Raw genomic sequence first — 13,461 nt, forward strand, 5'->3', positions numbered from 1 at the left:
TTAGTGGATTTCTTGCAGTCCACTATGTAATTGTATCAAAAAACTAGTGTAGTTATTCATCAAGGCATACATTTGATCACATACAATAAGTCAATAAATCGAGGAAACAAAGGAATACATTTTGTAATCCTGATTATTGATGATGTTTGCTGGAGGGCTCTGGAGTATCCATAATGTGCATACAGAATGTTATAAATCCATACTGATACGGTGATGCATGCAATTTCTCTCAACACAAACATTTGGATCGAATGAGCTCCATAGGTTACTGAGTGGCCTAATAATAGTTGCTCATAAAAGAAAATATATATATCTTCCTTATATATCATGGAATTTTCATTTTCAGGCAACAGTCTATTCAGTCTAATTCTGACAGTTCTGCATTTAAAATGTTCATATACCAAATAATTGTATCACCTAAACTTGCTAGGTAGCTGATCACATGCATAGTAAAGTAGAAGTGCCAGCCAAAAACAGACTTCAAATTCAGTTGCTTGAGCTTGAAAATTTTACCGGGGGGCCTAAATTGTAATCTTTCATAGGGCACAAGATTTCTAGCGGCGCTCCGTTTGCAGATATATATAGTTAACATAAGTGTATTACAAACGAGTTTAGACATTTCCAAACTAAGAGGACTTATGTCAAAAAATGATCTGGAAAAACTTATACATGCCTTCATCTCTAGTAGGGTTGATTACTACAATGGCCTTTTCACAGGCCTGCCAAAAAAAAACGTCAAACGACTTCAGCTGGTTCAAAATGCAGCAGCTAGGGTTCTCACACGAACAAAAAGAACAGAACACATTACTCCAATTCTAAGGTCCCTTCATTGGCTTCCAGTAAGCTACAGAATTGACTTTAAAGCATTGCTGCTGGTATACAAATCTCTAAATGGTACAGGGCCCAATTACCTCTGATATGTTGCAGCGGCCTAACCCAATCAGATCTACCAGATCGCAGCAGAAAAATTTACTGTTAAAACCTGTTGTTAAAACAAAGTGTGGTGAAGCAGCTTTTAGCTACTATGCAGTACAGCTATGGAACCAACTGCCAGAGAACATCAAAAATGCTCCTGCTGTTGGCAGCTTCAAATCTAGACTAAAGACCAAGCTGTTCTCAGATGCTTTCTGCTAAATTATTAACATTGCCATCTCTACATGTTTTAAACTCTTTACTTTTACAGTCTCTCCATGTTTTAAATTTTACTTGACTTTTATTCTATTTTATTCTGCTGTTTTTTTCAATTGAACTTTTATCTCATTTTATTATTTTATTTCTACTATTGTTTAATTCTTAATTTTCTTCCCCATTTATTTTATGTAATTTTATTTTCTATTGTTTACTGTTTTGCTTTTACTTCTGTAAAGCACATTGAACTGCCACTGTGTATGAAATGTGCTATATAAATAAACTTGCCTTGCCTTGAGAAATGGGCGGGGTTTTGATCGCTTGGCCAATCAAATAGCACCATGTCCTTGGCTCTTCCCTTTCAGAAAGTTTAAAGAAAGGAAGTTCGTGTGGAATTTATAGAGATTAGTGTGTGTTGTTCTCTCGGCAGTAAGGTAAGTCTGAGTCTGGAATTCAACCTCTCAATGCAATTGCTTTACGCTGGGCAGCTGTATTAAATATACAGAGGTAAATCTGGTCGCCTGGCCCCGCCTCCTCTCCGCTCCTGCCTGTTGGCTGTATGCTGGTTGTGGTACTTCAACACTATATTACACTTGCTGTTATTCTGTCACTTGTGTGTGTGTGTGTGTGTGTGTGTGACAGAGAGAGAGAGAGAGAGAGAATATGAATATTTAATAGAAATAACCTAAGACGGTGTTTTAAGGAAACGAAACCAAAGAAAACTATTTACTATTGATGTTGCTGCTGTGTCTGTTCATCCTTCCCAAGTTATAAAAAACCTTGGAGTTATCTTTGACTCCACCCTTACGTTTGAACCCCATCTTAAACTAATTACTAAGAATGCTTTCTTTCACCTCCGCAATATTGCTCGTCTCCGCCCAGGGGCGGTCCTGGGGGCGGTCCGACCGGGCAGCCTACCGGGGCGGCATCGCGGGGGGGCGGCACGAGCGCGGGCGCGAAAAAAAAAAAAACGGTCACAAAAAAAAGGTCCCCCCAAAAAACCCCCGAAAAAAAAACAAGACGGGCGGGGGGGAGGGTGAACATTTTGGATGGGGAAGCCCAATACCAAAGTTGCGCAGGTGACGTCATCAGTGTGTGTGTGTGTGTGTGTGTGTGTGTGTGTGTGTGTGTGCCTAACTTGTCGTAGCCCCATAATATGCACAATCCCGCCAGCGGAACGTTGTACTAGTCATCAAAAAGACTTTACTACCATAGTACTACACTACTATGACATTACACAGAGTCTTAAGTAATACATTACGACTTGATCATTGCCATTATGGTAACTGCAAATTTATAACGGGCCGTGTCCGCGACGTACAACCAGTGGCGATTCTAGGGTCTAGTGGGGCCCCAATCAGAAATTCATTGGGGGGCCCCACCACCGCCCTCCCACAACAACAAAAAACAACATAAATAAAGTATGGTCATGCTAGCGCGAGTGAAACAAGACTAGCACCATTTGCACTACATCATTCATTATCAACGGTAGGGAAAAATACTATTGTCTCTGTTCATTATTATTGCTACTGACTTACCACCATCTTGCTTTCTTCTCCCCTCGTCTTCTTTTTTCTTCTTTCTTTTTTCACTCCCGGATGGATAGTTTCTCTTCATAATAATTTAGCCATGGAGGTCTACCAACACGCAATATGTGCACGTTAATAGCCTACAGGGTTTCCGATTTGTGCAAACATGTGGTTGCACGCGCAGGAAGGGATCCCTCTGCAGACTGCAAGCGCTGATTGCTTGAAGACTTTTGTCACTCAAAAATGTGGTCACACAATTGGCTGCTTAACATTTTGTTCCTCCCAACAGCTTATTGTAAACGGGAAACCCGTGAGAGTCAGACTCAGCGAATGACTTTTCAAAACGCAAATTTCGATTCTTCTTCACTCTCGACTCGCAAATTTCTCTATCAACTGCTGTGCAAATTTCGACTCTCTGTCGCCACCTGGTGGGGGCCCCAAGCAGCTGATTGGCTTGCCTGGTGAGAAAAATCGCCTCTGCGTACAACACACGACGAGAAATGTTTAAACGACCATGTAAAGCTGTTAACATTCTGTTGGCTAATACAGAGCCCAACGCGGGGGGGCGGCACGAGCGCGGGCGCGAAAAAAAAACGGTCCCCCCCCAAAAAAAGGTCCCCCCAAAAAAAACCCCGAAAAAAAAAAAACAAGACGGGGGGGGCACCGGCAGGGGGTTTCGCCCGGGGAGTAAATCACTCTAGGATCGCCACAGTCTCCGCCCTTTTCTCTTGGAAACTGATGCCAATATGTTAGTCAGTGCATTTATTTATTTTTCTCGTCTTGATTATTGCAATTCTCTCTTTTATGGTCTCCCTGCCACATTGCTCAATCACCTGCAGTACATCCAAAACTCAGCAGCAAGAGTCCTCACACTCACCAAGCGCACTGCTCACATCACTCCTGTTTTACAGCAACTGCACTGGTTGCCAGTTATCTCTCGGATCAAATACAAAATCCTGCTTTTAACCTATAAAGCTCTTCATGGTTTCGCTCCTTCCTATCTCTGTGAGCTAATTCATTTGCACTGTCCCTCCTGCTCCCTCAGATCTTCTGTCTGTGGACTTCTGACTGTTCCACGTTTTAAACTTGCATCTATGGGTGGCAGATCATTTAGTGTTGCTGCTCCTAAACTTTGGAACTCGTTACCACAATCGCTTCGTGACTGTTCCACTCTTTCTTCCTTCAAAGCCAACTTGAAAACTTTTCTCTTTACCTCACACTATAGAGTGCTTCGAGGTCAGCGCGCACCCGGCGGCGGCCATATTGGAAGTCAAAGCGCGCTGTGTCAGTGCATTGTTGTTGTCCAGCGAAGCAAAAAGGGGTGACAATGCCGAATACGTGCGTCATTGTTGGCTGTAGTAACCGAGGGGAAAAGGGTGGCAAAAGCTTCCACAGACTCCCCGAAGTCGTGACTAACCAGGGAATTGCAGCACAGGAGAAAAGCGAGCGGAGGAGACGACAGTGGCTGGCTGCCATTAACCGATCAAATTTAGGACAACTTGACTGTATCCGGATTTGTTCTGATCACTTTGTGACAGGTAGGTTAATATTGTCTTGAATTTCATAGTTACTAAAATAGTTACTAAAATAGTTATTTTAATTTCATAGTTACCGGTAGCATCCAGTATACCGGCTGTTGTGTGACCGTCTTCTTTCCCTCAGTCTAGTGGCCGCTTCAACATAAAACAGGGAAGCAACATGGGAGCAACATTCCCCAAGTCCAGCAATGCAGTTGCAATGTGCACACAAAATAGCATGTCTCTTGTCAACTATTATCCAGGGGTGTAAACTAGGCTGAGATAGTCTCTGCGAGTGTAACGCTTTCCCTCTGATCACTTTTGTCTCTCCGTCTTCAGCAGTCAACACCGACACATTGCGGACCCAACCGGACACAAATCTATCGTATGCTTCCATACTCTTGTAGTTCTGGAAATCCTTTAGTTCACAAAATGGACTTGGGTGAAACACTAGATAGTTCACAAGATCTATGTATGTTAAATGCGGCAACAAGCTGGGGTCAGCTTTCCATTCCTTCTCACTAACCGCGTATGGATCTACATTCCCAATGAAACGTACCTTCTCAGCATAACGCTCCCGTGCCTGCTTATCCAAACTTTCACAGTAGTGCTCCATCACTTCAGATGTCTAAATTCTTTTTAAAAAATCCAAGCTTTTAAGCCCTCTAACGCGGAAACGAATCGCTAAATGTGTACTCTATGATCATGTGTACTCTATGAGCGCTCTGGAGCGAGTGACTTCCAAGATGGCCACTCACGTGCAGTGTTACTATTTTTAGCATCATCTCGGAGCCCTCTATTCTTCCTAGTTTTTTTTTTTGGTGGTAATTCTTTTGTAAAGCGTCCTTGGGTTTGTGAAAGGCGCTATATAAATTGAACTTAATAATAATAATAATAATAATAATAATATTATAAAATAAACCCGTGTTATAAGAAAAAATAAAATATTCCTTGCCCATTTTTTCACAAGATTAAAAGATTACCATGACTAATATATTAGAAATATTGATGATGCCTATATACATATGTACTACTGTAAGAAAAAAAAAGCATTAATTTAGTTTAAATCAGGGCTTAATTTAAGCCGGAACATGACGGAACAAGATCCGGAACCTCCGTCATCAGATCCGGCAGCTATTTTCATTTCATTCGGTGTTCCGGCAGCTATTTAAATGGATCAGATCACCTCCGTGACCATCACAAAGGGAAAAAATCAAACAATAAATTAAATAAGTAAATAAAAATGTGTTAGTGTTCGGTTTTGATTTTTGATATCTGTTGTTGATTTCTCTCCTATGACATCCACAAAATCTATGCGAAAGGGGAAGGGGGGGCATGGGGTGTATACACGGGCGTAGAAAGAGGGTGGGACGTGTGGGATTCGTCCCACCCAGATTTAAATTCACCTCGTTCGGTCCCCCCCACTTATAGGGAGGAAAAAACGTCTATGCTGCCTTTCTTTGCATAAGGCAAACCTCACGGAAAAATCAAAAGACTAATTACCATTCGGTTTATTGAGGTGCACAGCCACTGGCGTGCACAGATAGACACGAGGTGGTGCTCAAGCACCTGCCCCTCTGCCCTCTGTCCAAAAAAGTGCCCTTTTGAATTTTTTTTTTTTACAGTTTACTGAGGCCAGTGTCAACATGATCTTTTAGAAAAGCCGTGGCATTAAAAGCGTGTGTGAAAATAATGTCCCGATGTGTGCCCCCTCCGCACACACACCGGACCTCTGTCTCTCTTGCTCTGTCGTGTGAACAAGCGTGCAGTGCATTCAATGTGAGGTTGCAGCAGCATAGCGTCCTGGAAGCCACGGCCTTGTCGTAGCGCAGACAACACATCGGGCAGTCAGTCAGCTCTTCCCCTGCCCCACCAGCCAGGTAACACATGAATCGAGTGAAAATGTATTGTTTGCCCTCTAAGCCCAAGCTGTAATTATTTTGTCGTGAAGTAGCCCGTCGCATACAGAAACAACTGCACATAAGTATTATATTTTTTGCTAGACCATTTTCAGATTTAGGAAAACAAAAATTTCTTTTTCTATTTTGTTCAACTAGAGATTCCTGGCAAAGTCAAAAAGCCTTGATGTAATAAATTAACATTAAGTGGTTGTTTTACACCTTTAAAAACTAAAACGGGTCAGTGGCGACCCGAACACAAGAGGAGGGTTAAATCTCAGACTTTTATAATAAGGTGTTCCACATGCGCAAAAAAGTGCCCTTTTTTTCCCCCCAGAGCACTTGCCCCCCAAAATGTCTGTGCACGCCACTGTGCACAGCAGTACATACATAGTTGCAACAACTCAACAAAACAAAGACTGATATTCGGTTGGCTGAGCTGCGCAGACTGCACAGGTTGCGAGCTCGATCTTGGTTGCTATGGTTACCCACAACAAGTTTGACAGGCATATCGGGGACAGCTCCTAGTTCAGGACCCCAACATGGCATGATGAAGGGTGCCAAACTGAAAAGGCAGAAAACGATTGCATCGTTTTTTCAGAAAACAACGACTGTGCCTTACTTTATCATATCACCTTGCAATTTTTTGATAGTCTGTTCAAAGTAATGTCGTAGTGAAAGTAAAATCGTACGGAGTAGAGATGCCTTTCTGGTAGCCTCCTTCTTTCGGTGGTAGCCTGTAGATACAGTGCTCAGAAGGCAGTTTTAATGTTTAATCTGGCGTTCCCTGCCATAATTTCAGCGAGCATATTGTTTCATAAGGAAACTTTGCGAAGAGTTGTTGACTGACTGCCGCTCACGCAACACACAGGCATAGTTAGAAAGTCAACACATGTTGACAACACATGTTGGGGGTTGGGTTGGGGTTGGTTTGCTGGCAGCTTTGTCCCCCCCCCAGTTCAAAAAACGTATCTGCGCCCCGGGTGTATACTTCCGCTCAATAGAACACCGGGTTTTTTGTAGCCGTTAGCTTGCGCTGTGGAAAAAATGGCAAAAAAAACAAGAAAGCTTACTAAAATTTTCCAAAGTCGCAGGACAGCCGGATCCTAAACAACCTAAAATAAGGCTTATATTATCTTTCATTCTATCTTTAAGGACATTGTTCCGCTGGCGGCCCCTTCACGAGATGTTCCAGAGATGCACATGCTCCTCCACCCAACACACACACTCCATAGCGCTCCAGCTGCACCATGGCCCGGCACTTCTCCTTATCCCGCCGCAGAATACGCCCCACCTGGGTGATACCACACACACGCTCCGGTGCATCCTGAACCTGCCGAGCACCTGCGAACAATCCCAGTTACATAACAAATCCTTGACTATGTGAAGGGTGTAGGCAGACCGCTGCCCTGAAAAAAAAAAAAAAACCATTGTATGTCAACTCGTTATTACTTAAGAAAAGAATTAACCGTGTTACTTGAAAAAGAAAAAATGGTTCACGTCACTTTGTAAAAACCCGTTATTACTTACCCATTACTTGAATCGATTGCACTTATAACTGCTACTTGAATCCTTGGAATATAGTAAAACTTGAATCCTTAAAATGAATTCTCCAACTTGTTTTGTAAACCCTTTATTTCTTAACTATTACTTGAATTGATTGCACTTATGTTTGCTGGCACTGCTTTTAAACTTGAAATATGCTTGAAATCCGAGGCTATGCTTTTAAATACCCTACTTAAATCCTTAAAATGAGTCATTTGTCTTGTGTGATCTGATCTCCAATGGTGAAATAAACCGGTTGTGATATGAGTACAGTCTGTTATTTTAGAAGATAAATTTAATATATAATTTAATATATAGCCTAATAAAAAATATTTTGTAACATAATATCACAGCATATTACTGTCTGTAACTGTTCGTCACTAAAGCGTTTTCTAAGATCATAATGTCTGATATTATTTTATTTTTTTGCCAAGTGGGGCCACTGCCGGGTCGGTCGACACGTGGTACAGTACAGTGGTGCTTGAAAGTTTGTGAACCCTTTAGAATTTTCTATATGTCTGCATAAATATGACCTAAAACATCATCAGATTTTCACACAAGTCCTAAAGGTAGATAAAGAGAACCCAGTTAAACAAATGAGGCAAAAAATATTATACTTGGTCATTTATTTATTGAGGAAAATGATCCAATATTACATATCTGTGAGTGGCAAAAGTATGAGAGCCTTTGCTTTCAGTATCTGGTGTGACCCCCTTGTGTAGCAATAACTGCAATTAAACGTTTCCGGTAACTGTTGATCAGTCCTGCACACCGGCTTGGAGGAATTTTAGCCCGTTCCTCCATACAGAACAGCTTCAACTCTGGGATGTTGGTGGGTTTCCTCACATGAACTGCTCGCTTCAGGTCCTTCCACAACATTTCAATTGGATTAAGGTCAGAACTTTGACTTGGCCATTCCAAAACATTAACTTTATTCTTCTTTAACCATTCTTTGGTCAAACGACTTGTGTGCTTAGGGTTGTTGTCTTGCTGCATGACCCACCTTCTCTTGAGATTCTGTTCATGGACAGATGTCCTGACGTTTTCCTTTAGAATTCGCTGGTATAATTCAGAATTCATTGTTCCATCAATGATGGCAAGCTGTCCTGGCCCAGGTACAGCAAAACAGGCCCAAACCATGATACTACCACCACCATGTTTCACAGATTGGATAAGGTTCTTGTGCTGGAATGCAGTGTTTTCCTTTCTCCAAACATAACGCTTCTCATTTAAACCAAAAAGTTCTATTTTGGTCTCATCTGTCCACAAACCATTTTTCCAATAGCCTTCTGGCTTGTCCACGTGATCTTTAGCAAACTGCAGATGAGCAGCAATGTTCTTTTTGGAGAGCAGTGGCTTTCTCCTTGCAACCCTGTCATGCACACCATTGTTGTTCAGTGTTCTCCTGATGGTGGCTAATGTTAATGTTCATGAGTCCAATCTGAGAGAGGCCTTCAGTTGCTTAGAAGTTACCCTGGGGTCCTTTGTGACCTCGCCGACTAATACACACCTTGCTCTTGGAGTGATCTTTGTTGGTCGACCACTCCTGGGGAGGGTAATAATGGTCTTGAATTTCCTCCATTTGTACACAATCTGTCTGACTGTGGATTGGTGGAGTCCAAACTCTTTAGAGATGTTTTTTTTAACCTTTTCCAGCCTGATGAGCATCAACAACGCTTTTTCTGAGGTCCTCAGAAATCTCCTTTGTTCATGCCATGATACACTTCCACAAACGTGTTGTGAAGATCAGACTTTGATAGATCCCTATTCTTCAAATAAAACAGGGTGCCCACTCACACCTGATTGTCATCCCATTGATTGAAAACACCTGACTCTAATTTCACCTTCAAATTAACTGCTAATCCTAGAGGTTCACATACTTTTGCCACTCACAGATATGTAATATTGGATCATTTTCCTCAATAAATAAATGACCAAGTATAATATTTTTGTCTCATTTGTTTAACTGGGTTCTCTTTATCTACTTTTAGGACTTGTGTGAAAATCTGACAATGTTTTAGGTCATATTTATGCAGAAATATAGAAAATTCTAACGGGTTCACAAACTTTCAAGCACCACTGTAGGTCTATTGTTCAAATGCGTTCTACGGTCTATGGGGCTGCGTTGTGGGTGCAAGTGCCAGGACCGTTTTATTTATTTACTTTCTTTATAATCTCAGTCAGATACACAAGCAAGATTAAGTCTTTACTCTGCTGTGTTTTATTATGGCCATCAATATATTGTAACCTGTGTTTGATTTGTTAATTGTTGATCTAGCTGTTGCCTTAACGCAGGGGTCTGCAATGGCTCAGGAGCCAGATGTGGCTCTTTTGGTGACTGCATCTGGCTCGCAGATTAATCAGCTCACATTGAGATCAAGAAGTACACCTCCATTTAATGAAAGTCAGTTAGCTGTCCGCAAAGCAAAGCCTTTTGACAAAGAACATGGCGAAAAGGGAAAAAGGTGACTGGTAGGCAATAAAGCGGCACTTCGAAACACGCCAAGCTACGTTTGCATCAAAATATTCAGCGGGGGACAGGAGGAAGACGGCATGTCAAGAGCCTCTTCATTATGAAAAAGAATATATTACACTCAAATTGTTGGTCATACGTAAAAATGCATTTTAGTTGTATTCAGCGTCACTTTTTATATATGGCTCTCATGAAAATGTATTTGAAAATATGTGGTTTCATGGCTCTCTCAGCCAAAAAGGTTCCCGACCCCTGCCTTAACCTATGTGTGGAGAGCGAGGGTGAACTTGAGTGCCTGTTTGGAGAACATTCTGAGCGTTGTCCATTGTTGTCCAGGATTTGATAACTGGTGCTGTTGCAATACATGTCATGCAATAAGCGTGTGTGCGTAAAGTTATTGAGGTTTTTCACCCACGTGACCAAGTCATGTGATGCATCGTTAGGCTGCCATTTTGGACGTCACGGCTCGAATCAGTTTGAATGCGAGGAAGGCGACAAACGAAAAACATAAAAGAAAAAGGAGCGAGATGCAGAAAACACCTTCACTATCCAGCGACGTAGGGCATTTACAGGGCGAGCAGAGGGAGAGGTATTTGCAAAAATATTGGTTAGCAGGCTTAGAGAACGACGTTTACCTGCTTCCACCAGGATTGTTCACTGACGTACGGAAGTACACGAAGCCCTTGTCTTTACCTGACTTCGGCCCACATGATCTGTATACCTATGTCGTTAAAAACCCATCGCCATACACAGGTATTGATCTGAAAGCGTATAAGAGTTTGGATGCCTACAAATATTTTGTGTCAGGCTGGGTAACATGCCTACATCAGTGGGTCGTCCCTGGAGCCGGTGGTCGCCATCTTATTACAGCTAAGGTTTGTTTACATTTTCATTTACTTTCAGTCCTCAGGATAAACAAAATGTTATTAAATGTCATTGAAATAACTTCTTAGTTTGTTGAGACATGGCCCGTTATAAATTTGCTGTTACCAGGCAATGACCAAGAACTGTATTATTAGGGTCGGTGTCTGTGTTGTAGCAGTGTACTAGCAGCTAGCTGTTAGCACTAGCTAATGTCAACAACATAGTAGCTAGTATGTTACTGTAGCAATGTTTACGTTCAGTTATTTGGATGACTGTTAAAACCTTTCAGTCTCCAGTTTTTCCTTTACTGTATTTACTAGTTTACTGTAATTATGATCCGGCAGCTATTTACACCGGATCCAGTGTAAATAGCTGCCGGAGCGCGCTCCGGCTTGCTTCCCCTCAAATTAAGCAGCGCGCTCCGGCTTGCTCCCGGAGCGCGCTGCTTAATTTGAGGGGGATCAAGTCGGAGCGCGCTCCGGAACCTCGGCCGGAGCACTCCGGGAGCAAGCCGGAGCGTGCTGCTTAATTTGAGGGGGAGCAAGCCGGAGCGTGCTCCGGAACCTCGGCCAGAGCACTCCGGGAGCAAGCCGGAGCGCGCTGCTTAATTTGAGGGGGAGCAAGCCGGAGCGCGCTCCAGCAGCTATTTACACTGGATCCGGTGTAAATAGCTGCCGGATCATAATTACAGTAAACTAGTAAATACAGTAAAGGAAAAACTTGAGACTGAAAGGTTTTAACAGTCATCCAAATGACTGAACGTAAACATTGCTACAGTAACATACTAGCTACTATGTTGTTGACATTAGCTAGCTTGACCTTCAAAATGGCGGACACCGGGGCGTCACGTGACCCTGTGACGTCAGGTGAAATACCTCAATAGTAAACCGCCCCCTGCTTTTTTTTTTTTTTGAGTCGCTGGACCCACCCACCTCCTGCGTTCCGGGACCTCCCACTTCACAAATTAAGCACTGGTTTAAATCATCTAGAGATATTTATCATGTAATCCATTTTCAAGATGTTTAAAATAACCCATGTTTCAGGTAGAATAAAAAAAAAATACAGTAAGTGGAGAGAGGAAAAGTGAAGGGATATAATGGATGCATGAAACACCCTGTTCAGTGAAGCATTGATGTATTTTGTTTGCATTCAGCGGTGCTGTTCTGAAATGTCTTAATAGAAAGAAAGAAAGCACAACTTTGTTCATCACACACTTGTGAAATTTCCTCTCTGCATTTAACCCATCTGAAGCAGTGAACACACACATATCAGTGGGCAGCCATGCTAACAGCACCCAGGGAGCAGTTGGGAGTTCGGTGCCTCGCTCAAGGGCACCTCAGCCTAAGGCCATCCCATATTAACCTAACCACATGTCTTTGGGGGAAACCGGAGTACATGCAAACTCCAAACAGAAAGGCCCTCGCCAGTCACTGGGTTCGAACCCAGAACCTTCTTGCTGTGAGGCAACCGTGCTAATCACTTACACCACCATGCTGCCCAATAAGCAGTGGAATAAGGTGGACTGCTGGGAAATTATACAGTACAACTTTAGTACTGAGTGTGTAGAGATTTTTACTTGGTACAAAAAGTCATAATCCTTACAATCAAATATCAGGCTTGATGATTGTTTATTTATTTTTAAAGCTCACTTGCAGAATGTATTAGACATCTCTTATGACATTTACCATGCACAATAATAAGAGCAATGCACAGTTCTTCGTTGAGAAATGTTCTGGCAGCATAATGTTCCTTCAGTGACTTATTTAATGCTATCAGTTGCTATTTAGGTTCAACCTTTCATCGTAAAGCTCCTAATTCCACTTGTCTGCATGTAGTATGGCTCGACATGTTGCTGTGATCGGAGCAGGCTGTGCTGGACTGACCAGCATAAAGTGCTGCTTGGATGAGGGTCTGGAGCCAGTGTGCTTCGAAAGCAGTGATGACATTGGAGGACTCTGGAGGTTTAAGGTGAGATGTTTTGATGGAGAAATTAGACTTATTTTATATTGTTCCTGACAGACTCAGAAACAGACCAGTAGACAGTAACCAGATAGTAAGTCACTGGAATCTCTACCCAGGACCTTGCCTCACAGTTTGTAAAGAACACACGCCTGTAAATAAACCCTTCCCTGTGATTATGTCTGTCTCTACGCCACTTCACTGACAGAATACTTCGCCATGGCAAGGCCCAAACCTGAACTAGGAAACAGTCACAATACTTTGCAAAGTGCATGAGTTCTCAGCATCCTTTTAAAGCGTGCGCTAATTGCACTCCAAATCCGCAAAAGGTGTGTGTAATTAGTCTGAGGCGTGCCCATGCTCGAGTGTGCAAAGGTGTGACATTTTGAATATAGGAAGAAACAGGAAGGAAATTATTTTTTTATCATAAATCTTAGTTTGCTATTGGCTAACTATCATATTGACAAATGTAAATTTACTTTAAATAAGCCCTATTTATTTTGCCTTGATTATGAATGAGATGACGTTGGAGACGTTGCAATACTCTA

The 13,461-nt window shown here is 42.2% G+C and overlaps 1 protein-coding gene across 3 annotated transcripts in view; it reads left to right on the forward strand.

The window, feature by feature from the left end:
* Positions 1 to 1,485: 1,485 nt before the first annotated feature.
* The window catches only part of LOC132883659 (flavin-containing monooxygenase 5-like), a 34,180-nt gene continuing 22,204 nt past the window's right edge, over positions 1,486 to 13,461 (forward strand). For 2 of the 3 annotated variants that reach the window (XM_060917546.1, XM_060917548.1), the window contains exons 1-2: positions 1,486 to 1,562; positions 12,790 to 12,922. In XM_060917546.1, the coding sequence (XP_060773529.1) occupies positions 12,791 to 12,922 (132 nt within the window). In that variant the 5' untranslated portion in view covers positions 1,486 to 1,562; position 12,790. Of the gene's footprint in view, positions 1,563 to 3,882; positions 4,196 to 12,789; positions 12,923 to 13,461 lie in introns of all 3 variants that reach the window. The other variant, XM_060917547.1, reaches the window with a different exon arrangement.

The sequence above is a fragment of the Neoarius graeffei genome, chromosome 3 (assembly GCF_027579695.1).
Source record: "Neoarius graeffei isolate fNeoGra1 chromosome 3, fNeoGra1.pri, whole genome shotgun sequence".
Lineage (NCBI taxonomy): Eukaryota > Metazoa > Chordata > Actinopteri > Siluriformes > Ariidae > Neoarius > Neoarius graeffei.